Source organism: Fukomys damarensis, unplaced genomic scaffold (genome assembly GCF_012274545.1).
Source record: "Fukomys damarensis isolate Sample0158 unplaced genomic scaffold, DMR_v1.0_HiC HiC_scaffold_27, whole genome shotgun sequence".
In the NCBI taxonomy this organism is placed as follows: Eukaryota; Metazoa; Chordata; class Mammalia; order Rodentia; family Bathyergidae; genus Fukomys; species Fukomys damarensis.
The window spans coordinates 31,745,613-31,770,595 of NW_022900939.1; the positions used below are offsets into that span (position 1 = coordinate 31,745,613).

General features: G+C 47.6%; 1 protein-coding gene across 1 annotated transcript in view; it reads right to left on the reverse strand.

Annotated features, from left to right (window-relative positions):
- Nucleotides 1–24,983, reverse strand: part of Wnk2 (WNK lysine deficient protein kinase 2) — a gene marked incomplete at its 5' end in the record, with an annotated part of 115,650 nt that overhangs the window by 31,574 nt on the left and 59,093 nt on the right. The window contains 10 exons of the mRNA XM_010607639.1: nucleotides 12,178–12,297; nucleotides 12,850–12,895; nucleotides 12,999–13,169; nucleotides 17,549–17,665; nucleotides 17,736–17,895; nucleotides 18,673–18,722; nucleotides 19,224–19,517; nucleotides 20,793–21,464; nucleotides 23,035–23,226; nucleotides 23,810–23,965. Coding sequence (XP_010605941.1) covers nucleotides 12,178–12,297; nucleotides 12,850–12,895; nucleotides 12,999–13,169; nucleotides 17,549–17,665; nucleotides 17,736–17,895; nucleotides 18,673–18,722; nucleotides 19,224–19,517; nucleotides 20,793–21,464; nucleotides 23,035–23,226; nucleotides 23,810–23,965 — 1,978 coding nt within the window. The remainder of the gene's footprint in view (nucleotides 1–12,177; nucleotides 12,298–12,849; nucleotides 12,896–12,998; nucleotides 13,170–17,548; nucleotides 17,666–17,735; nucleotides 17,896–18,672; nucleotides 18,723–19,223; nucleotides 19,518–20,792; nucleotides 21,465–23,034; nucleotides 23,227–23,809; nucleotides 23,966–24,983) is intronic.

Sequence of the window (24,983 nt, forward strand, 5' to 3'; positions counted from 1 at the left end):
CACACACACACACACACACACACACACACACACACACACACACACACACACACACATACACACTAACAGCTCGCTGATGGTATCTCACTGTGGTTTTGACTTGTATTTCCTTGATTATTAAATTGAGCAATTTTCATGTTAACTGGACACCTGGGTATCTTTTTTATGACACACATGTCCAAGTATCTTGGGGGGTACCAGGGATCAAACTCAGGCCCTTGCACTTGCGAGGCAGGTGGCAGAAACACTGAGCCAAACCCCTGACCCCAAGTTTATTTATTTTTTATTGATTTGTCATCCTTTTGATCTGTAGCATTCTTTATGTCTGCTGGATAAGAATGTTTGTTTATTTTTTTCTTTTCCCAAGAAAAAATGTGAGATAATGAAAAGATGGAAATAAAGTGTTTGTAGATGGGGAGGGGAGAAGCGGGTGAAGGGAGGGCAGGAACAAGGGGAAAAAATGAGAACCAAGACCTGTCATGTAGAGGTACAAGATCCCAATGATGAATGTAACTGTACTGTATACCTAAGATGTACCAATAAACTCAATTAAGCTGAAAAAATAATTTAAAAAAAAAAAGAATGTTTGTTTAGTGCTTTGGTTTTCCTGCCCTTTACATTTCTACAAGTATCGTATGGTCAGCTTGCTGAGGCCCATTTCAAAAGGTTCACATTTTAACTGGGATCACATGGACTCCATGGATCCACTTGGGGAGAAGTAAAGTGTCTGTAATGTTCAATCTTCCAGTCCACGAACAAGGTATAAGGCTTTCTGGGCCCCACCCCACCCCTGGCTTGCTTGCTTTTTGTGATACTGGGAACTGAACCTAGGGTCTTCACATTAATGTACATCCCCAGCCCATCCTTTTTATTTTATTTTTATCTTGAGACAGGGTCTTGCTAAGTCACTAAGTTGCCCAGGATGGGCTCAAACTTTCGACCCTCCAGCCTCAGCCTCCCAGAGTGCTGGGATTATAAATTACATGACCACGCCCAGTTCTGCCTACCTCTTTTTACAACTTTCACAATGTTTTCTAGTTGGTATAGAGGTCTTACATATATTTTTAAAGTTCACCTCTAGTATCTAGTATTTTTATGTTAACAGAAATGGAATGTTTCAAAATATTTTATCACTTATTGGCATTAGAGGTAAAAACAAAATTATATTGCTACCAAAAAGCAATCTATTTCTACTTCAAAATGGGAAGTTGTAACAAATGGTTTCCTTCAAAGAAATGCAATTAAGCCTAATAATTGTATAGCTAGGACTTCTAAGATAGTAAACTGGTTCTGCCCAAGTTTTTAATAAAAAGTAGTCCTATTAAAAAGAACCCCATCCAGGCATCTTGATGCATGTCTACAATTCCAGCACTGGGAGGCTGAGGCAGGAGGATTGCTGCGAATTCAAGACCAACCTGGATTACACAGCAAGACTCTGTCTCATAATTAGATAGATAGGCAGGCAGGCAGACAAACAGACAGACAGAAAGACAGAACACCACTCTCCATCAGTGATAGGGAGGTACACTGAGACACAGGACATTCTCCATTCTGTGCAGCTGTTATATGCACATGTATGTACATACTCCCATCGGAAAAGGAACCACATGGAGAATACAAAGAAGCCCACATCAAGTTGGCACCAACTTAAATGAGCAATCATTTATTTTGAAAACCTTGTTTTGAGACGAATTGCATTTTCTTTAATGAAAAACAAAGCTATTGTGCCATGGGCAGGATACCTCCTTATACACTCAAAATAAGTGATCAGAGCCCTAGCTCTTGAAGTTGGCTGCAAACTGGAATCTGCAAGGGTTCAAAACAGGACTACACCGGTTCCTAGCTCCAAAATCCAGATGTAACTGTATAGAGCAGGGCCTGGGCTTCTGCAACACTCTAGCCTTCCTGCCTCCTTCCTTCCATCATCCCCGCCACCCCCAACACGGGGCTAGGCCTTCACATCCTGAATAGAAATGCTGATCATTTTTATCTTGTGCCCATCCCAAAAGGAGGCATTTGACATTTTAAAGAATATTTGCTGCTTTTCTTTTAACAAGTATAATTCTTTTTGGGGGGGGGTACCGGGGATTGAACTCAGGTCCTTGTGCTTTTGAGGCAGGCAGCGGAACCACTGAGCTAAATCCCCGGCCCAATAAGTACAATTCTTGACTGAGATAATCATGCTTCATCTTTAACAGATTTACCACATTATTTATTCAAATTAAGTTAAACCAAATGTATATTCTGACATCAATGCAACTCAGTCATATCTTTTCAGGGAACGCTAGATTAAATTTTGTGCTACTTTAAAAAACTGAGTAAGTGCTTAAAAGCCTGGTATGTACATGATAAAACTGCTAATTCTGTGATCTAAATCTTCTATTCTTTATTGTCTCCTGTTCTAAAAGTTGGAATGTCCCAGAATGACTGCAAAATCCTTTATTGCTTTTGTTTGGTTAATTTTCACTTTATGTATTTTGAGTCTATCTTATCAAATATCCACAAATACTGAATTACTATATCTTCCTAGTGAACTGAATCTTTCAACATTACATTTTTGCCTTAAAGTCTATTTTATCTAACATAAAAATGTTTACACTAGCCTTTCTAGGTATTTCATGATCTCTTTTCTAATTATATTACCTGTTTCTTGTTGTTGTTGTCTTGGATTTTGAGACACGGTCTCACTATGTAGTTCACACTGGCCTTAAACTTTATGTAACTTAGACTGGCCTCAAATTCAGATTCTCCTGCCTCAGCCTCCCAAGTACTGGGATTACAGGAGTGTGCTATCATGCCTGGCTCCAATTTTTTACTTTTAACCCTAATTATGTCTTAATTACTTATTTTTCTTTTACTTTTCATAATCTTTGAGAGCTAGCCCATTTATATTTAATTAACAATCCACTCGGGTTAAACCGATTATCTAAGAATTTCTGTGTTCTTCGTGTTCAATGTTGCCTTTTCTCTCTTCCCTTAGCTTTATTTTATTTTAAAATTCCTTCTGCATTCTTCCACCAAGAGTGTGGAAATTATCTATGACTTTAATTTTCACAGGGATTATTCCCCAGCCAACAACATGCATTCTAGATTTGTTTCTTGCCAGACAACACAAGAACCCGGAAGTCTTTTAAGTCCAGTTCCCTCTCCCTGATAAACAGGACATTTTCATGCATATTAATATGTCAAAAGTATTTCAAAGGGGCCAGGGAGTTAGCTCAGTGGCTCCACCGTCTGCCTTACAAGCACAAGGTCCTGAGTTCGATCTCTGGTACCAAAACAAAACAACTATTTTAAACCTCAAAAGACATTATCCTTTTGTAGTTGACATCCACTTAGATCTACGAACAGCTTCATAATAATTCCATTCATTTTATGCATCCCTGCACTCTGATCGTCCATCTACAGTCTAGAAATATTCCACTTAACATTTCTTAAAATGAGATGTGCAGATGATACATCTGTGCCTTCGTTCCATCTTCGCTGGAGCAGAACTCTATCACCAGGACTTGATGCTGGTGCTTTTCTCCTCTGCACTTTGAGGACAACAGATCCTTGCGCATAAGTAGGGTACTGAGACAGGATTGTTCAAACCACTGTTGCTTTTTTATAGACCTGGATTTTTTCCCCAGCATCCTGTAATTTTCCTATGTCTTTAGTTTTGATATATTAAATACAATATATTTAAGTGTAGATTTCTCTGTAAACCTTCCAAATTTAGAGGTTTTCGGAACTTCACTTTTCTGTGCTATCTCCTCAAACTTGTGGCTTTATTCCATTGCTGAGACTCTAATTATATATGTGACCATTACACTATACCTCTTCTATTTCATAGCTCCCTTTTTTCAGTTTTCATAGTTTTCATTACCTCTATGTTATTTTAGATATTTTCTTTGAGATACCTCTGAGTTTACTAATTCTCTCTCCAACAGTACACAAACCATCCATGGAGGTCTTCACCTTAACTATTGCATTGTTCAGTTCTAAAATCTCCATTAGCTCTCTCTCAAAATAGTTCGCAATTCTTTGAAAAAATTTCAGTCTAGTCACTTGTTTCAAGCATGTCAGCTGTCTGATTAACTACACACGAAACCTCTGAGAGACTCCTTTCTTTTACTACCGTTTGGCTTTTTAACAGCTTCACTGTAAGTTGCACATAAAGTATAGTGTTGTACGTTTTGACACAGGGATGTAAGCAAATCTCAGTATGGACATTTCCTTGGGAACTTTTATCCATCCCTCTTCCCTTTCCTGCAAAGCTTGTTCAGAGACAACTATTGACCTGCTTAGTCCCTGTATTTTGTGTTTTCTAGTATTTTATATAAATGCATCACACAGTACATGGTATATGGTATATGGACCCTCTTTTCATCTTATTTCATTTAGCATAGTATTTTGAGAATCATGCATGCTGGGATGAGTATCACTAGCTGATTCCTTTTTACGGCAGAGTAGCGCTGTACTGTCTGGATAAACCACCGTGTGCATATCTGTCTACTTGTTGATGGATACTTGACTATCTGCAGGTTTTAGCTGTTACAAATAAAGCTACCACAAGCATCCCTGTACACGTTTTTATAAGGGCACCTGCACTAATTTCTTTTTAGTTAGGACAATCCACCCTCTGAATCTATGCATTTCACATCCATGGATCAAACCAACCACAAATAGAAAAAAAAAGCTTTGAGCTGTATTTGTAATACAGACTTTTCCCTCATCATTATTCTGTCAGTGATACAGTATAACAACCATTTACAAACATAGCATTTTTACACTGTATTATTTATCACTAGTAATCTAGCGTTAAGGGGAGAGGTACACTGATTATATGCAAAGATAGTACTGTATCTTTTTATATAAGGGTCTTGAACATGCGCAGATTCTAGTATGGGGGGTGGAGCAGGAGTCCCGGAATCAATCTCTCACCAACGCAGAAAGATGACTAAACTTAAAGGTGGAATGGTCAGATTGCATGGTGCCTGTATATTTACTTTTTAAAGAAACGACCAAACGAAGTAATTGTGCCATTTCATACAGGGTCTAAGAGTTCTAGTTTCTTTACATTCTCTCCAATGCTTGATATTTTAAATTCCAGTTATTTTAAAAGGTGTATGTGTATCGCTTTTAATTTGCATTTCTTGACTGAATAATGATCTTTTCATGTGCTTGTTTGGCATCTGCATAGGTAAAATGTCTGTGCAAATCTTTTCATTAGTTTACTTTCTTACTATTATGTTTTCAGAGTTCCTGATGTTATCTAGATACAAATCCTTAATCATACATATACTTTGCAATTATCTTTTTTTCTAATCTCTGGCTTGTCATTTCATTCCCCTAAGATCATTGAAAAAGTAGACATTGTAAGTTTTGAGAAAATTAAAATAACCATTTTTTTTCTTTTACAGATCATGCTTTGGTGTTACATCTGTATCCAGTCTCCAACTGATGGACAAATAGGCTCTTTCCAAGTTTTGGCTATTACAAACTGTGCCGCTTAAACATAGGTGTGCATATATCGCTGTGATATGATTCTTTTAATTCTTCTGGAAAGAAATCCAGCAGAGGGATGGCTGGGTCAAATGGAGCCTCTAAACCTAGTTCTCTGAGATATCTCCATATTGACTTCCATAGTGGTTGCACCAGTCTGCACTCCCACCAACAATGGAGAAGGGTTCCTTTCTTCCCACAACCCCACCAACATTTGTTATTGTTTGATTTCTTGATAGCAGTCATTCTTTGTGGGGTGAGGTGGAATCTCAGTGTTGTTTTCATCTGCATCTCTTGAATGACCAGTGATGTGAAACATTTTTCATATATTTACTTGCTGCTTTTACTTCTTTGTCTGAGAAATGTCTGTTCATTTCAGATGCCCACTTTTGAATCAGGTCTTTATATTTGGCGGGGAGTGTGGACTGTTTTGAGTTCTTTATATATTCTAGATAATAGTCTTTTGTCTGAGGGGCAGCTGGTAAAAATTTTTCCCACATTGTACGTTGTCTCTTAGTTCTGTTGATGGTTTCTTTTGTAGTGCAGAAGCTTTCTAATAAAATGAGATCATAGTTGTTGATTCTTTCTGCTAGTTCCTGTGCTACTGAGGATTTGTTCATGAAGTCTTCTCCTATGCCAACATCTTCAAGAGATCTGCCTAACTTACCTTCCAGTAAGTTTAGTGTTTCTGTTTTAATGTTTAGATCCTTAATCCACTTGGATTTCAGTTTAGTGCATGGTGAAAGATAAGGGTCTAGTTTTAATCTTTGGCAGGTTGAAATCCATTTTCCAACATACTTCTTTGTCTGAGAAATGTCTGTTCATTTCAGATGCCCACTTTTGAATCAGGTCTTTATATTTGGCGGGGAGTGTGGACTGTTTTGAGTTCTTTATATATTCTAGATAATAGTCTTTTGTCTGAGGGGCAGCTGGTAAAAATTTTTCCCACATTGTACGTTGTCTCTTAGTTCTGTTGATGGTTTCTTTTGTAGTGCAGAAGCTTTCTAATAAAATGAGATCATAGTTGTTGATTCTTTCTGCTAGTTCCTGTGCTACTGAGGATTTGTTCATGAAGTCTTCTCCTATGCCAACATCTTCAAGAGATCTGCCTAACTTACCTTCCAGTAAGTTTAGTGTTTCTGTTTTAATGTTTAGATCCTTAATCCACTTGGATTTCAGTTTAGTGCATGGTGAAAGATAAGGGTCTAGTTTTAATCTTTGGCAGGTTGAAATCCAGTTTTTCCAACACCATTTATTAAAGAGGATGTCTTTCCTCCAGTGGGGATGGTCAGCTCCTTTGTCAAAGATGGGGTAGCTGAGAACATTTAGAGTTGTTTTTGTTTCTTCCAGTTTGTTCCACGGACCCTCAGGTCTGTTTCTTTGCCAGTACCATGTTGTTTTTCATCACAGTGGCTTTGTAGTATAGTTTCAAATTGGGGATTGTTATACCTGTTGCCATGTCTCTGTTGCCTAGGATGGCTTTTGCTATTTTAGGTGGTGTTACATCTGAAATGTCTTGACCTAGTCTAAGGTTTCCTATGTTTTCTACTTACATACTTCATAGTTTTCAATGTTATATTTAATTCCATGTTCCATTTGGAGTTGGTTTTTGTATAGTACAGATTGATGCTCTTTTTTTGGGGGGTATATGGACTATCAACTGTTCTGAGACTAAAAAAGACTCGTCTTTTTTAAACTGATTATCTTTTGTATGTTTATCAAAATAAACCATTTCTATGTTGAGTTTCTTTCTGCACTGTTTTATTTTGTTAATTTATCTGCCTTTATGCCAACATCATACTGTCTTGATTACAATTAAAATCAGTTAGTGAGTGCTCCAATTTATATTACATTATTATACTATTAAAATCAGTTTTAGATTATTAAAATCAGTGTGAGTGCTCCAATTTAGTTCTTCTTTTTCCAAATTTTAATGTCTTTTTCATTTCCACGTGAAATTCAGAGTTCATTTATAAGTTGTCTAATTTATATCTGGGGCTTATTCATGATATTCCAGTATTGTCTGTTTATCTTTTACCTAGTGATATGTTTTTTTTTTATTCCTGATGTCACTATTTTGTAACTTTTCTTTTGACAATTTTATTAGTTTTTTTTTTATTTTTCAAAGAATCAGTTTTTGGCTTTATTGGTCTTTTTCTATTTTTGCTTGCTTTAAATTTCACTGATTTCTGCTTTTTATTTTCTTCATTGTTTCCTTTTGACCGATTTTAATTTTTCTTGCTTCTTAGTGTGAAAAGGTGATTAACCTTTTTTCCTCCTCTAAGCAGTTAATGCTATAAATATTGTACTTAGGTATCACTTTAGCTACATCTTACAAATTTTAATATGTTGTGTTTCCATATTCATTCAAAAATGTTTTATAATTTTTGGGGGGACTGTTTCCTCCATAGGTAATTTAGAAGTGGTATGTAGTTATTGGTTACATTATATTAGAGAACATACTTGTTACAGTAACAATTTTTAAAAATTTGTTAGGTTATGTTTTATAACCCAGAATATGGTAACTGTTCCATATGTACTAGAAATGGAAGTGTATCTGTTGATGTTGAATGTTCTATAAATACTAAGTCGAGTTGGTTGTTAGTACTGTTCAGATCTTCTGTATCCTTGTTGATTTTCTTCTTTTATCTATTACTGAAAGGGGAACACTGAATCCAACTATAATTGTGGACTATCTCTGCTTTAGATTCAGTTAGTTTTGAAGCTCTGTACTGTATGCCTACACATTTAAGACTTGCTTTTTCTTAATGAATTGATCCTGTTATGAATATGTAATATCTCTTTTTAACCCTGATACTGTTCTTTGCTCTGAAGCCTATTTTGTTTGAAATAAAAATAGCCACTCAGCATTCTTTTGAGAGTGTTTGCATGGTCTATTTTTTCCCATCCTCCTTCCTTTAGCCTACCTATATTGTTTATTTGAAGCATCTAGGAGATAGCATAAACTTAGTTCACTCTGTTGGGTAGTTCAAGTGATTCTCATAATTTTTTAGTTGATGGATAAGACTTTTTTTAAACCTTTTATTATTTGTAAATTTAGAACAATTTTGTTTGTTCTCTGAGGTTATTTTGCCCATTTTCTAGGTTTTTTTTAAAGTCCTGTTTCTCTTTACTTACTTTTTGTAGTTCATCTTACTTTATCTCTTCTGATTTTTGACTGTATCTCTTTGAGCAATGCTTTTAGTAATTGCTCTAGGAATTCCAAAACACATACTCAACTTTCCAACCTACTTAGAATTGGTACTCACCGCTTCAGCTGGGATGTAGGAATATTGCAAACATGTAGGTCTGCCTTATCAGAATTATGCTACATAGTATACCCACACTGAACTTATATACATACATTATACCTACCTACATTATATTTACATACATTGAAAGATCATTGATTGCTACAATTTTTAAATTTCAACTGCCAGACATGCTTAAAAGAACTTGAGAAGAATAGTCTGTTATATTTACCCAGATATTTGTCATCCCTTCCTTCACTCCTGATTTTCCAATTTGCATTCTGGTATCATTTCACTTTTATATGAAGACATCTATTAATGTTTTTAGTACAGGTATTACTGGCTGTAAATTATCTTATTTTTCTTTATTTGAGAAAGGTACTATTTCAGTTTCATTCCTAAAGGACATTTTCCCTGAAAATAGAATTCTAAGTTACCAGCTCTTTTCTTTTAGCACTTTGTAAATGTTGTGCTGGTTCCTTCTGGACACTGTGATTTCTGGTCAGAAATCAACAGTCATCTCAATTACTGTCCCTTCCAGCAATGCAGCATTGTTTCTGGCTGCTTCTACAATGTTTCCCTTTGTCTTCAGTTTTCAGCGGAGTGATAAGGTATATAAGCATGTATTTTTTTGGTTTAATCTATTTGAGGTTTGCTTCATTTCTTGAATCTCTAGATCTATGCCCTTCATTAAACTTGAGAAGTGTTCAGTATTATTTTTCTAATTTTTTCTGGAACTCTGACACAAATGTTAGACTGTTACTTGTTCTCAAAGTTCTGTTCATTTTTTTATTCCCTGTGTTCCAGTTGAATACTTTCAGTTATTTTAATTTTCAGTGTTAAAATTTCCATTTTTTTTCCTTTCAAACTTCTTTTTCTTTGTTGATACTTTCCACGTTAACATTTGTTTCAAGAACGTTTGCGATTGCTTGCTCAAGCATATTTGTAAAACCTGCTTAAAAGTTCTTGTCAGATCATCCTAACATCTATGCCATCTTATCACTGGATGTGTTACCTTTGTCCACGTAAGTTGACACTTGCATAGTTTTTCACTTGTCTAGTAATTTTGGATTCTATTCTGAACAGCTTGAATGATATTATGAAACCCTGAGAGTTGTTTAAGTCCTATAGTGAATACTGGTAGCAGGCAATCCACTTGGTCAGGTGAAGACTGCCTCTCTGGGTTGTGGTTACAAGTGGGCTCAGTTTTCAATGTTTTTGCAGGACTAATCTGACCTGAAGCTGGTATGTCATTTAGAGGCCGGTCCAGAACCTGTGTAGGATTTGTTATCTCAATTCTCCAAGGCTTTTATTGGCTAATTTGGATCAGCTCTATCCACTCACAGGTTGGGGATGTACCCAGAAGTTCAGCTTGTTTCCCAAAGCTCCTCCCTTTCTGTATCCTCCCTGGTATTTCCTGGTTCCTTCACATTTTTTGTTTTGAACTTCTGGCCAGAATTCCATGACTGTGCCAAGCAGGGTCAGGCAATGAATGAGAGAGGGAAAAAAGGAACAGGCTTGGAGTCTGCTCTTAGGCCTTGACTCCCTTGTGAGAAGAAGGCCCTCTCTCACATGGTTGCCTCCTGCAGGCTGCCTACAGACTTATCTATAGGATGGTGTACAGAGGGACAGCTCTCAGGAAGGAAACCTTGTGAGCTTTAGAATTTCCTTTCCTGATGTTTTCCTTTCCTTTCCTCTAGCTGGAACTAGAGGGTCTCTCCTGGAGCTCTCCCTGTGGGCATCACAGAGCTCAAATCTGGTCCAAAGGCTGCACTAGAGTAGGGTGGGACACACCGGAAGAAAATGGACTGAACTCACTGCTGGCTCAGTGGTACTTTGAATTCTGGTTGCTTCTCTAATCTTCCTGCTGCTAATATATTCCTGAGTATTCAGCTGTGTGATGCTTCTTCCAGGATTTATAACGCAGTTCAGTGGAGACAAAGGCTGATGTGTGCACTTATTCCATCTTACTCAGAAGGCAGCTCTCTGCCTAGTGTTTGTTCCATTATGTGCCAGATACTATAGTCAAAAACCTGTCTATACAGCCACATGAAACCCACAATGATGTGCCCTCCCTACAGAAAGTACTTCTGCACTCCTGCATGAGCATACAGCACTGGGCCTGCTTGATGAGGGGCTAAGACCTTGGTGTGGGCTCCTCTCTGTAGCCTGTCTCTTCCAGGGGATACTGCCTGCTCCCATGCACAGCTTTAGCAGGGCCATCCTGGAGTCCCTGAAATCTACACCTTTTCTCTCTAGCTAGCAAGGCAGCTGAAGCCACACTCCAACAGAAATGGTAGATGCCCACAGGAGCAAGGGGCCAAGACTGAGGTCTTGGTCTCTGTCCTCAGGCTCGATAATTCTCCACTATCTTCAGATGGCCCATGCCTTTGAGCAGGTGATTCTCAAACCTGTCAAATTTTTGTGGTCATCCTCAGTGGATGCTTCATCCAATTAACACATCTGCGCCCAGTTTGCTGTTCTTTTTCTTATTTTTCCCCCCTCCCTCCCTTCACAGATAAAGAAAAAGGCTGTGAAAGGTTTCCAGAGATCATGTGGTATGCAGGTGCAGGATGATGGTTTAACCCTGTGCTTTTCATGTCCTACTACACTGCCCCTTAAACCTTTCTTGTATCTGGGAGTACATACACAATAATCACGATGTAATATATAAACCCATTCTCATTTTAAAAGTGAGTCTTTCAGACAGGGTGCTGGTCCATGACTTCTCAGGGAAGCCTGGACTCATGCCCTTGACCAGAGAGCACCTCGCCTCAGTGTGGCTTCGGTGAGGTTTTACTCTTCCCTAATGTATGTATCATCAAAAGTACAAACACATGATAGGAAATCAAAATTGATTTGCGAGTATTTTTTGAGTATACCATAATGACAGGCCAAGTTACTTAAGTAGCAATTTTCCTGCCAACGGACAGGCAAGTTAAACCTTATTATTTTCAGCTTCTCAAAGAACTGTAAAAATCAAGACTAACCAGAAGTCCAGGGTGAGTGTACTGTTGTACGTGTGGACAGGTGCTGGCACAGGTGCTGACCAATAACACTAGCTACAGCAGGTGTAGATGGTTTATGATCAGGCAGTCTCATAACTGAAAAGGCCTTTGGCATCCACACCCATGCAAAGCAGACCCCACAGGGTATGTTCACCACAGGTGTACTGCCAAGTGGGAAGGCCAAGGTGCAAACTTAACAGGCAGGCAGGAAGGGCCTCATCAACACACACCTGCACCTTCCCTATACAGTGTCAGAGCTGATGGAGCTGATGCTGCCTTGATTTGACTCGACTAACCCAGTGGAAAACAGACCAGGACACAGCCCCTGCACAGCAGTGGGTGCCCAGAGCACACCACAAAGGGAGGCACAGAAGCCCACGGGGTACCACAGAGGGGACTGAGTGGGAGGTGGGGGGTTCTGGCGCTCCTACCTTGGCTGGCTTCTGATTTCAGGGAGCTGACAGGAAGCGGAGGTGATGATTCAGGGACATCAGCTGCGGGGTGTTCAGCCACCGGACATATGATAAACCACCTCTTCCCTGTGTGCAGCACTGAGAATATAAACAGCACACTGAGAGGGAGCGAATGTCTCTCTAGACCAGGAGGTGCCCGCCACCACACCAGACCTGCACAGGGGCTCCAGGGAACTTGTTTGTACCTATGAGGTTTTCTTCAGAAGGGTGCAGACTGGAAGCCATGTTCCCATCATACTCCTAAATAGTGACCCTCCGAACACAGGTGGTCCCCACGTGTCCACCTCCCATCTGCTCTTTTCTCTCTCACAGCGATGAGGAGTGGATAGCCAGCCCAGGGGCACCACCCTGGCATCCCAGGACTCTCAGAAGTGCCTAGCTTGGGTGCAGTTCCTGCGATGCTTGCAGAACCAGCCATGGAGGTGACGATCCCAGTGAGGGGGACCCTTGTTCTCCAGGCTCCTGCAGCCCCTTCAGTCGAATGCCCAGAGCCCCTGATGCTGTGCACAAGGGGGCTTCTATCAAACACTGGCTGCAGAGCACAGAGGCGGGACATGGGGGAAACGGCTCTTCCCTGAGGTGTGGCATCTGCTGTGACAGGGTGGCTGGAAGCAGGTGAGACAGACTCACCATTCTGCTGGTACACAGGGGCATTTGCTGGGGACTGTCTGCCCTCCTGGAGGAGAGAGGACAGGAGGTCAGTGCAGCCAGTGTCCAGGGAGCAGTCCCTCCACTGCTTCCTGCCACCAACCCCTTCCCGCAAGAACCTGGGTTCTCACCTCCCCCTCCACCAGACCACAGGTGCCCAGGGGCGGCAGGCTGGCCCCTGCATCGGAGCCCCGGTCAGCATCCGTGTCCTCGCTGAGCATGTCCTCTGCCTTGTCCATAACATCCTTCATCTGCTCAATAAACGTCTCACGCTCAGCTGGCAGGATGAAGTCATGTTCCACCTACGAGGAGACCACAGCAGCTGGTGACAACCTGCCACGGGCCACAGCTGTGCTGGGCTCTCTCAGGAATGTAGAGCTCTCCATCCTGTCCCAGGCCCCAGAAGACAGAGCGAATGGGCCCCAGAAGAGGACATTCTCAGGGGTTGACAAGAATGGCTAAATCAGGCGAAGGTCACCTGGAGAGGTGGTCCATATGGCACTGTCCTGTCCTGAACCACAGCTGGTCATGAACACTCCAGCCACCCTCAGGCAGGGTATGGATGCACAGGACCAGGGGGACTGGGATGGGGACCATGGAGGAAAGGGTGTCCTAGGGACACACACCAAGCAGGCCACGAGAGGTGAAAAGGCAAGTCTATGCAGGGACAGGCTGAGTCTGCAAGGACAGTAAAGCTATGTGAGGTGGCCACCAGCTGCTTCTCCATGCCCAGCCTTCGTGTCAGACTTCCAACCTTGGCCCAGGCACGTGGGTGGGCAGGGCTTAGTGTCCAGTGAGCGGCCTTGCCAGGGCTCCCAGCATTCCCTGCTTCCCAGAAGTGACTCTGGGAGTTTACTGCCTAGACTCTCAGGCTGGAGGTAGGCAGTTCAAGCCGTAGACTCTGTCCATGAGCCCACACCCATTTCCCCCTAGAGTGTCTTAAGCCCAGCCTTCCTCCCACAGAACTTTCCCCAGAGGCCCAGGGCTCCGTTCAGAGCTGAGTCCTGAGAGTGCATCTCCAAAGTTAGTCAGGTTGGGCCTGGCCTGAAGCTTGGCCAGGGAGACCGCTTGTGGCACACATCTGGGTTCTGACCTTACCTTTGTCCCACCGTGCACACTGCTGTGCACATCCTCTCCCTCGGCCTCTCAGACCCTGTCCACACAAGCAGCCAACCCTCCTTAGCGCAGCGTCCACGTGTTCCAGCCGCAACCCTCGTGACAGGCTGGAGCTAAGGCCAAGTGCTCTTCAGTCCACGCGAGCCACTAGCTCCTCACAGCCACAGCAGTCGCACATAAGGTGACTATCTTCCCCCACTCACCCAGGCCCGGGGAAGCAATGACGGCCCCGGGCCTGGCAAGCGAGGAGAGGGCAGAAGGAGGTCCCACACCACAGCCTGGACACTGCAGTCACTGTCCCCAATTCTCACATGAGCACAAGCCCCCCCCGGCTCTTACTGTGCTCTGCTGTGTCCTCAGCCACTGAGGCAGATGGGATGCAGTAATCTCAGAAGGCTCTACAAAGACTTCTCAGACAGGTGTCCACTTGTCTCCCTGCCTAGTGCGGTCCAGTCTCTGCCCTTCTGCCCTTGCCTTAGTTACCCATCTTTCCAGACCGCCTCAGGAATGGGTCTATCTGCCCCACTTAAGCTGGCTGCAGAGCAGTGGAGCCCCAGGCACACACTCAGACAAGGAGCTGGCTTGAGTACAGCGCGGGAGTGCAACACTGTGTAAGAGGAGCACCCGGGTGTGATGCAGGATGCTGTGTGCGAGGACACACGCAGTGTTCCAACACCACACAAAATCCAACTACAGCCTCTTAGCTCTTCCTGCCAAGTATATATTTCTTTTTAAAGAACGTAAAATTAGTTGAAAACAAACACAGAGGAAAACCTAAAAATATAGGGTGCAGGTATTACTGGGAATTAAAGCCAACTTAATCCAAACACCCATAGCTCCTCCTTTACTGCAGGGTTGGCAAGGGGGTCTTTGAAAAGTAGCAAACCCGAAGCCCAGCCAAACCACCAGTGACAGCACACTAAGAACCCCTGCCCTCCACACCCAAGAAGAGGGTCTCTGGGAGGGAGGAATTTGTCTGAAGAGTATCCCATCCCACCAGCCAATACCCATCCGTCCGCTCAAGCTCCTGATGCGGCTGTTGCTGGGGCAAGAAGGGAAGCGAGGAAGAGGGCACACGCGGGCAGCGCGACGAACCAATTTGTGTATTGATATCATGCTGACCTGTAAAGGTGTAAAAGATGACTTGGCTGAAAATGCCCAATTCAAACGCATCACATGAAAGAAAAAGGAGCAAAATGAAAGGAGAACCAGAGTGGTGAGTATAAAAACAAGAGGCTGAAGTTTACAAAGCTCACCACTGAATAATCCACTGTACAGGGACTTGAATGTGGCGTGTAAAGGTGCTAAATACACGGGGATGTGGACTCACATCAGCACCCCGTCATGGTGCTGTGCAGAGGGCAGGAGAGGCACCTACAGGGTCGACTGCAGGCAGAGGCCACGGGATTCACAGGCACTGGCTTTATTATGCTACCTGACACATGAACACACATGCACATAGAAAGCAATGCAAGGAAGATGAAAGAAGAGATGCTGTACAGTTTCACAGATCCAGTGGCCACACGAGGAGACAACCAATCGCTGCTGGCAAAGGTCCTTGGACAAACCCTAGCCAGGCACCTCCAACCCTCTCCTCTGCCAGGCCTTAACCTCGGCTCTCTCCTGCCCTCTGCCTACCTAACCCGTCTCTACCAAGAATCCTGCTAAGTCCATTTAGGGAGAATCCCCCAGCTGCCACATCCAATCGAAGTCCTCACATCCCCCTTGACATCAGTCTGTTCTCTTGTGTGGGCTTAGCATAGTGGGTTTCACTCTGCTGCGGAGCCTCCAAGGGCGCCCCTGGAAGACACTTGAGTGACAGCTGTGAAGACATCTAGGAGAAGGGGAGGCTGGAAGGCAGGGCTGCCCGGAAACACCATCGCAGGTCCATGATAGTCCACTCCTGGCAGGAGAGGGAGAGTGGCCCCAGCTCACACCCTAAACAAGAGCGTGCAGGGCCTGGGGCACACAGGCACACATCCTCCGCAACCTGACCATCCAGCGGGTTCAGCAACTCTGATGTTCCCTTAGTCATCTTTCACCCACACATACGCCTGCCCTGCTCCTGGGCTGTAAGCAACACTCCCCACGCCACCCTACCACTGCTGCCTGTGCTGTGCTGGGGCTGGTCCTTTAGCCCTTCCTGCTGCAAGAGTCCCGAATAGTCTTCCTGCCCCTCCCGGCAGTGTCAGAACCATTTCTTCTTTAACACCGCAGGGACCACGCCCTGTACCTGGGCCTGTCCCAAGGGTCTGTGAAGCACACACTGAGGCATGGAACTGTCCCAAGGGCAAACAGCTGGGGCTTCCCCATGAAACCCACACCAGAATTTAAGGAAGCTGGGCTAGGGTGGCTGGGGACACAGGCCAACGTGCAGCTTTCTGATGACTCCAGACATGGGCTGTTGAATCCAGCAGCCAATATCCACGTGGGACAATCTAATTACTGACAAATTAAATTGCATATTCTATTCCCTAGTCATCTAGCTCTACTCACTGCAGGTGGGGCCCTACAGGGTGAAGGCTTCAGCACTGGGCAGCAGCCCCAGCTGCTTCCTGAGGACAGTTTCCTGAACAGTGTGTACAAGCAGTGTCACCCCGTGAGGTGGTCACAGAGGAGGCACTATGTGGTCTGCAGCAGTGAGTCCACTTCACTGTATCTTCGTATGCTTCCAAATGGACAGTTGCGGGGCCTAAGACCCCCACGTCCAGCTAGACCAGTGCTGGGGACCCACCGGTATCCCCAGGAAGCACAGGCATGGGACAGAGGAAAAGTCCACAAATGATGAGGTATTTGTAGTGTGGTCTGCACAGGCAGGGAAAGTTGCCTCTGGACAAAGGCGCAGCAGAGCTGGGGAAGGGGGACAGGAGCACAGGGCTTGGGTTTACACTGCTGCTAGGCGGGCAGCAGGTTGTGCAGTTTGGATCTAAATGTCTCCCGAAGACGTCACGTATTTGGAAGTGGAGGGATCGTGGGGTGCTGTACTCTTAACTGGACCTGTCCACTGATGAGTCACAGCTGAACGTTCCGTTAGGAGGCACAGCCCGACTGTGTGGGGCACTGGGAGTGTGACCTGGGAGGGTGTGTTCGTCCCTGGCCCCTCCCTTCTCTCTCTCTTCCTGGCTACCCTGAATCGAGCAGCTGTGCTCTGCCATCCCTGTCCACCATGATGCGCCTGCCGTGGAGCCGGCCGGCCATGGGCCGAATCCTCTGCAAACAGTGAGCCAAAGCCAATACCTCCTTTAGGTTGTGGGTGCTGGGCACATTGCCCCAGTGATGGGGCAGTGACCGATACAGGGGCTCTAAGCAGGGACCACAGGACATTAGCTGCTCTCTTGCCCACCCACAGCACCTGCCTGTAAGCTCCCCCTATTCTGAGGCACAGGTTGAGGCACAGGGAATGCCACGGTGGGGCAGTTATGAAGCCTCTGGCACCTGGGAGGTTTGCACAAAGCTGGTGCCACCACAGACCCAAACACTCCCATACCTACACAGGCCTTGCTCCACACCCAGCCCATGCGCGGGACACGAGAAGGTGTCACCACCCACCCAGGCCCAGCCTCACCATGTACGTGGCGATCTCGTCAGGTGCGTCCCCATCCAAGTCAAACTTGAAGGTCACCATCTTGTGGTTATGTGTCTCTAGCTGGCACTCCACCATCTTGTCCCCTGTGTTGCACACCTACCGGAAGGGGACAGTCAGATCGCAGAGGACTCTGTACCCCTGTGCCCCAACCCTGGCAGCCACTCACATTTAGGATGGTGAGCCGGGGCCGGCTAGTCCTCTCCTGCCGGGAGCGGGCACGCGTGGATCTGCGGTGGTGTCTCCGGGCAGCCCTGCCTTCCAGCCTGCCGCCTCCAAAGGAACCTTCACAGCCATCACTCAGCTCTTTTCCAGAAGTGACATCGAAGCTAAGTGAAAACCAAGAATGTGAACAGCACCCAGAGATGACCAGCAAGTCTACTACAGACAGCCCCACCTGGGGCATTAAAGCCTCTGGGGCCTGAAGCCATGACCCACAAAGCCAGCCACCACCTGGGAGGGGACCCCCAGACTCCTTTTCTCCCCATAACACCTGCCCTAGCTGGCACAGGTGCTATGCACAAATGCAGGCTTTCCAGTTACTGGCTGTGTGACCTCAGCCCTCTCAGCCTCCTGACCTGTGACTTGGGTCTCATGTCTCAGTTTTCCCTGTGCAACAGCAACAGAACAAAGCAGCCACTCGGGGCTGCTGAGAGGACTGCAGCAGAGCCTGCAAAGTGTCCCAGTTTCCCGGAAGAGTAAAGAACCCATGGCCACTTCCTACAATCGCTTTGAGGACAGTGCCACCTCTCAGACCATCAGGAGGCAGCAGTCTGGAGCCTAGGTCTAGGCTGGACTTGGCTCTGCCCAAAGGGGTGCCAGCCCCTCCTGGCTCTAGGCAGAACTAAGTCTCTGCCACAGCTTCTCCCTTCTACAAAGTCCTAGGCACACAGAGCCAGAACACAGCCAGGCGGCTGCAACAGCCAGGGCTCAACCAAGGAGAGGGTCCCTGAGGCTATCCTGGTGAGGTCTGGAAAAGGCGGTGATATCTGTTAAAAGCCTGAGGGCATCCAGGCAAGTGGGCAGGATCTGAGCGAAGCGCAGCAGGGGCTAGGCCCAGGCTTGTGCCTCCCACCCGCACCCCAAGGTCACAGCTGGGCCAGTACCTCTCACAGCTCTGCGGGAGGCCGGGAGGCTTGTCCTGGGAGGCTTGCTCCTAAAATAAAATCCAGAGTAAAGAGGACGATCACATGGCTCCCACCTCCCTCAGCACAGCAGAGGGTACACCTGTCTTCCCTTGCCACCTCCGTGGTCGCTCTCTTCTGGCTACAGCCAGGGGGGCACCACACACTGAGGCTTTCATTTTGTTCAAAGGCTTAGAGTCAAGCAGATTTCTAAAGCTTAGGGTTGCTTCCTTTCCAAAACTATTAACCCACTTTGATCATCCCTAAAAAAGGACCCATGGGTTTTGTGAAAAAAGGTTTTCATAGGCGTTTGCTTCCTCTCCAAGGGAAAGCATCCTCCAAAGCCATTTATAAAACTCTTGCTCTCCATCTTGCTGTGGGCTTAGAGTAAAAGGAAGCACAACAGATAACAGGACTGTATGGCTGTTCTGGAGCACAAGCCACTTCTTGGGAGCCTCCTGACCTCTAGAGCTGAGACCCCAGGTCAGAGTGCAGACCAGGAATGGCCATGAGCAAGGGACAAGGACACACACCTCTTGGGCAGGTTCCACCATCAGCTGGACAGCTGGGCAGGGGCCAGGAATCAGGGGCCCAGCAGGCAGGGGTGGGTTTGCTGGTGGCAGGAGTGTGCTGGTCTGGGTGGGCACACTCTGAGGGGCTGCCACCACTGCAGGGGCTAGGGAGCTGGGGAACTTAGGCAGCAGCTCAGGGGCAGCAGGCGGCAGCACGTCTGGCAGAGGTGGGGAGAGGACAGCAGGCGGCAGGGGCACCGCGGGGACTGGAGCAGCAACATCCATGGTGTATGAAGGCAGATGGCCTAGCAGGACCTGGGGGCACAAGGGACAGGGATGCAGGTTGGACATTGGAGGGCAGAAGACAACACCTGCACCGAGAGGGGCTGAGGCCAGGCACATCAGTGAGTACATGGGGTTGGGGAGCCATGGCAACATCCCTCACCAATCCGTGTGCTCCCCCAGGCCATGCCTGGCACATGGATGTAACCAAAGCAAACAGGGTGATCCCTTTCCTTTTGGCTTAAGGGATCTGTGTAGAATCCCCAGACCAGAACTGCACAAGAACTAAGCCCAGGTGAAGAGTCAGAAGGTAATAAACACTGCCCCCAACCCCAGGGGTCTTCCACATCCTGTCCCTGGCCAGCCTCCTGGGCAGTTCCCAGCACATGATGGCTGTCCCTGGTCCTGACAGAACCTAAGAGTACTTGCTGACATCTGCCTCCCCCTCCACAGTGGCCTGGAGCTCAAGCTGGGACCCCATTGTGCTAGGCTCTCAGAAAGCATTACAAGGGTGAAGAGAAGATGAGCAAGGAAGGGTCCATGGGTTTTACACCAGGACAATCATCCTCTGTCCACTTGGGGCTAAGAAGATTGAAAATTCAGATCGAGAGGCCTGAGCCTCCAAAGCTGGGGCCATGTCCCAGCCAAAGAGCTGTCAGAGGAGAGCAAGGCTGGAGATGCCTCTGTAGGGAAGCCTGGGTGGGAGGTGCCCAGGTGGGAGCCATGCAGGTGGGGATTTCCATGTAAAGGTGACAGGAGAGGAGGGTTCCCAGGCAGGGGGTACCCACATCTGCTCTTCCCCTCACTCAGATGTGAACAGAAGACCCTGAACCCAAGAGGCCTCCCACAGCAGGACTGCGTCCCTGGTCTCCACAGGGTCCCCTTGTGGTCTGGCTGCTCAGTGTGCACACAAGGACAGCCCCCAGGCCCCATAACGACTTCCTTCAGCTGGCAGCCCCACTTTACCCCATGTTAAAATGCGATGTTAGTTCGGCCTCACTCTAACAACACGCACTGGGAGGACCCAGGCCAGGCCCAGGCCACAGGAGCAGCAGCTCCTCTGACCACTGAGGGGGCAGCAGATGCTCCATGCTGGCTGCAGCCTCAGCTCTCAGCCTCCAATCATCTCTTCACAAGCCGAGACAGCACAGGGCAGAGCGGACCCTCAACCAGCTCCAAACTGCCACTCAGTCCAGGAGCCAAGGAGGAGCCCAGGTGTAGTGAGAGGAGCAACCTGGGAGTCCCTGGACCCTGGTCCCGTGGGTCTCCAGGCACCAGAGGCAGATCCAGGTGCAGACGGCAGCTTACCTGGCTCCTTGTGGTGGCAGCAGCTGGAGCCGGTTGCTCAGGCAAGTGGGTAACACTGGGCAGGAGGGGCTGGGGTGTGGGTGTGGGCACAGGTGGAACTGTGGCTACAGGTGGCATCGTGGGCATGGTCGGCACTGTGGGCACAGGTGGTACTGTGGGAATAGGTGGTACTGGCTGTGGAGGGGTGGCCCGTAAGCTCTGCACTGTGTGGTGGGGGGAAGGCAGGATGTCCCCAGGTGCCATCTGTGGGAAGGCCGCTGAGTATACTGGCTGTGCTGGGAGCTGGGCCGGGAGCTGGGCTGGGAGCTGGGCAGGGAGCTGGGCCGGGAGCTGGGCTGGAAGCTGGGCCACCCCAGGATGGATGGACAGGGCAGCCATGCCCTGTGGGGCCACGGCCAGCAGAGGGATGGTGGCTGGTGCATTTGGCACAATGGTCTGGCAGGGCATGGACAGGGGTGCTCCGGTGGGATGGGGCAGTTTGACTGCTTGCAGAGGCAGGGCAGGGGATGCAGGCAGGGGGGTGGTGAGGCTTGGCAAGATCACAGTGGGAGAGAAATACTGAGGTGGCGGCACAGGGGCCACATTTGCAGCTGGCAGGTCAGTAAGGGCAGCAGGGAGGCCATCAAGTGCTCCCAGCGGCGTGATGGGAGGAACCACCGGCATCGTGGGCATCTGAAAGAGACAGCAGCATGTCAGCGGTGGCGGCTGCAGCCCCACCCAGGGCCTCTGCACTGTCAGCAAGACACAGATGAGGGCAGCATGGCTTGGCCTCCCAGAAGCTTTTGTGCAGCCGCTGTTGCAGAGATCCCAGACACAAACCCAACATAAAGGGAAAGGTCAAGCGCGAGAAACTCCAAATAGAAAAGGAAACTGGCAGCTGGGACACAACCTGCCAGACAAACCCCTGGGCACAGCACAGAGGAGCCTCTCACTGTGTCAGCACCCTAATGGGCCCGTGGGGGAGGGGCTCTGAAGGAACCAGCCAAGTGGCCACAGTGCTCTGAGCTCAGCAGCCTTTTTCTTCCCAAGGGCCAGGACTATGAGAGCCAGAGACAGGTCCCAAACCTCTGAAATCACATCAGCCTGATGCCCTAATTTGTGTAAATTCCAGCCCAAACCTAACTCCTTTCATGGTTCTCTGTAGTGCGTGTCCTTAAGCCTCCCCCTGGTGGCTGTGGTGACACCTCCATTGCAAGTCACCTCCCAATAGCCAAACTCCTGCACTTCCCCTCTATCTTCTCAGCGGCCCATGCACCTCCTGGAATTAGCTCTTCAACCTCTGACAGCTTTCTCATAGGTATCATAACGCACACCTCTGTGCAAGTTCACAGACACATGCACCAACTGCTCCCTATTTGACACGTAAAGTACCAAACCACTGACAGGGATGAGGATGGTTAACTAGCCAATTCTGAAGTGATATACAAAGATGACTCCTGGTCAGCAGGTGATGGCTGCCATAAAAACAAGCAAACCTTCCAGGAGGGGCACACAAATTGCAAGAATACCCAATTACAGTGTGGGAACCATGGTCTGCAGAATAAAGCCCACTTCCTGTCCTCTCACTAATATCACAGGCCATTCCCATCACTGGGGCCTGAGAATAGCTATGATCCTAGACGCCATCAGCCTGGGCAACGGTGACCAGCCCTGAGTATTTTCTGCACAGTCATGCTGCTAGGTATCCCCAGTAATGGACAACGTCCCAAAGAAAGTCGCCGAGGTTATTCTGCTGTTCAAATCGAGCCTTGGTGGCCAGCCTCCTCTGCAGCTTGCAGTGTCACCCAGCTGGCTATCAGACCTTCTGCTCAGCCTTGGGTAACTCCAAAGGATGAAACTGAAGTAAGTCTGTCCACTTTTAAACCCCACTCGGTGGCCACAATATGAACCCTGTCCTTGACCTTCGACTAAACCTTTTCTCCATCCTGAACACTGAGGACTGGATGTGCCCTGGGTGACAGCCACTGTCTCTCCTGAGGGACCACACACTTTCCACTCTCATCCCAGAGGCAGAACAGCCTGGGCAGAAGGCCCGCTGTGGTGGGGGAAAAGGCCAGAAGACTTAAGAGGGCAGCCCAGCTGGCAAAGGACCAGATCGGTCCTGGAGCAAGTGGCACGCACAGACCCTGTGCTGCTGAGCCCACTTCTCAGGCCCACACAGACAGGTCCTAGAGGTGCCCTGGTACCCCAACCAGGGGGGGCAGACCACCAGTCCCTGCCCCACCAGTCAGCCCAGAGGTACCTGCGGAGGGACTTGAGCAAGCGGCTGCAGGGGTGGTTGCGGCATCTGGAGGGGCTTCAGCTGAGTAGAGGCCACCACCTGGGAGGCTGGGGCCAGGTATGGAGGCAGGTGGGGGGCCACTGGCTGGACAGTGCCCAAGGGCTGTGGGGCCAGGACCTGTGGCAGGGCTGGCGGCTGGGCCATTGGAGGAGGCTACAGGAGAGAAAGGGACCTCAACCACAGTCCTGCTGAGGCAGGGTGAATCTGTACACAGACAACAGAAATGCACTCACAAGCTCATATTTGTACTCGCTTGCACAAATCTACATATACATATACACACTCTGTCTCTGAGGCACACACTTCAACATGTGTGCATGTGCACTTGCATGATTGCGTACTTTCACACACAACACTCACGTGTACACATTGACAATACACTCAAGTATATACACATACACCACTCATACAAACACACAGACCGCCAGACTCCAGCCAGCCAGGTCCAGGGCCACGGCAGAGCCTACAGAAATATCCTATGTGGAGCCTTCTGTGACAGGCCCCATATTATAAACTGTGGACCCAGAAACAACCCCTCCCCACCACCACCACACACTTCCCTGCCCCCTGTGTAACCCCAGGCCCTGAGAACCACACAGTCCAAGTGAAGGGGCCTAGAGGCCCTAAGCAGGGCCCAGCACAGGCACCCACAGACCCCAGCCTAGAGCTCCCAGAGCTGCTCAACTGACACAAGAGGCAATTCAAGGGGTTCTGAGGAGGGAGGCACCACACTTACCTGCTGGGCAAGGGGCGCTTGATGGCCAGGGCCTGCGGGCACAGGGGCACTGGGAGGTGGCAGCACAGGGGCAAAACTCATTGTAGGCTCCGGGAAATGCTGCTGGAGGAGTGGAGGGCGAGTAGGGGCTGGGACGGAGCCCATGGACAGGCTGGGCTGCAGAGAGTACCCAGGCCACATTTAGAGACTTCCCTCAGCCCTCTTACCCCCTTGCCAGCCCCCTACTAGGGAACCTGGACCCAGTAAGATGACGCAGCAGAAGCCAGCTATGGCAGCCCTTTGGCATTATCCCTCATACTGGAAAGCCGCAGACCGCCACGGTGCCCAACCAGGGAATATTCTGGAACATTAGCCCCACGGAGCATTATGTAACCAGGGGAACAGATCATCAGAGGCTTTGCAGAACTGTGGAGAAGGGCACCTTAAGAGCCGGCTGCAGGAAGCTATCATCTGAGTGACTCGGGCTACCTAAGATGAATTCATGCAGATAATTCATAGAACATGGTAAAATGAATGCAAATAACACACGGCATGTGGGGAAGGTGCCAGACACCATGGTCACAGGTACTAAAACTGTCACAGCAGGGCCCGGGCAAAGCAGGATCCTCTGAGGTCCAGCCACAAGGTGGGAGAGCCATGGAGCTGCAGACAGGATGTCAGCCTGCCGGGCCAGGATCTGCCTAGTGGGTGGCAAAAGAGCAGATGCTGGATGCTGTTGAGGAACTGTGCTAAGGTCATAAATTTTTGGCCTAATCATATCAGTGCATTTTGTTTTCTAAGAGCCTTCTTGTGCAGAGATGGAGAACTGGGATGCTTATGGGGAAATATCTTGCCACCTAGGATTTACTTCCCAACAATGGGCCATGTGAAGCCAGTAGAAGCTACCAAGCAACACATCTGAACACAAGTCCACAAGGTCTCTGAGGTGAGGCTCCGAGGTCCTCTACACGCAATATCCTCTCTGGGTCTCTGGATGGCACAAGGACACTCATGTCAGGGCTTTATGCAAGGTGCTGGGTGACAGGGAGGGGGGGTGTAGAAAGAACAAGCATGTTGGGATCAAGCCTCTGTCTGGCATGAATTTACCTAAAGCCCTGGAGCTCATGTGTTGGCCCGGCTCCTGGTACCACGCGTAGTCTGGAGCCCAGGAGGCTCTGCTGTTTTTTACTGGGCC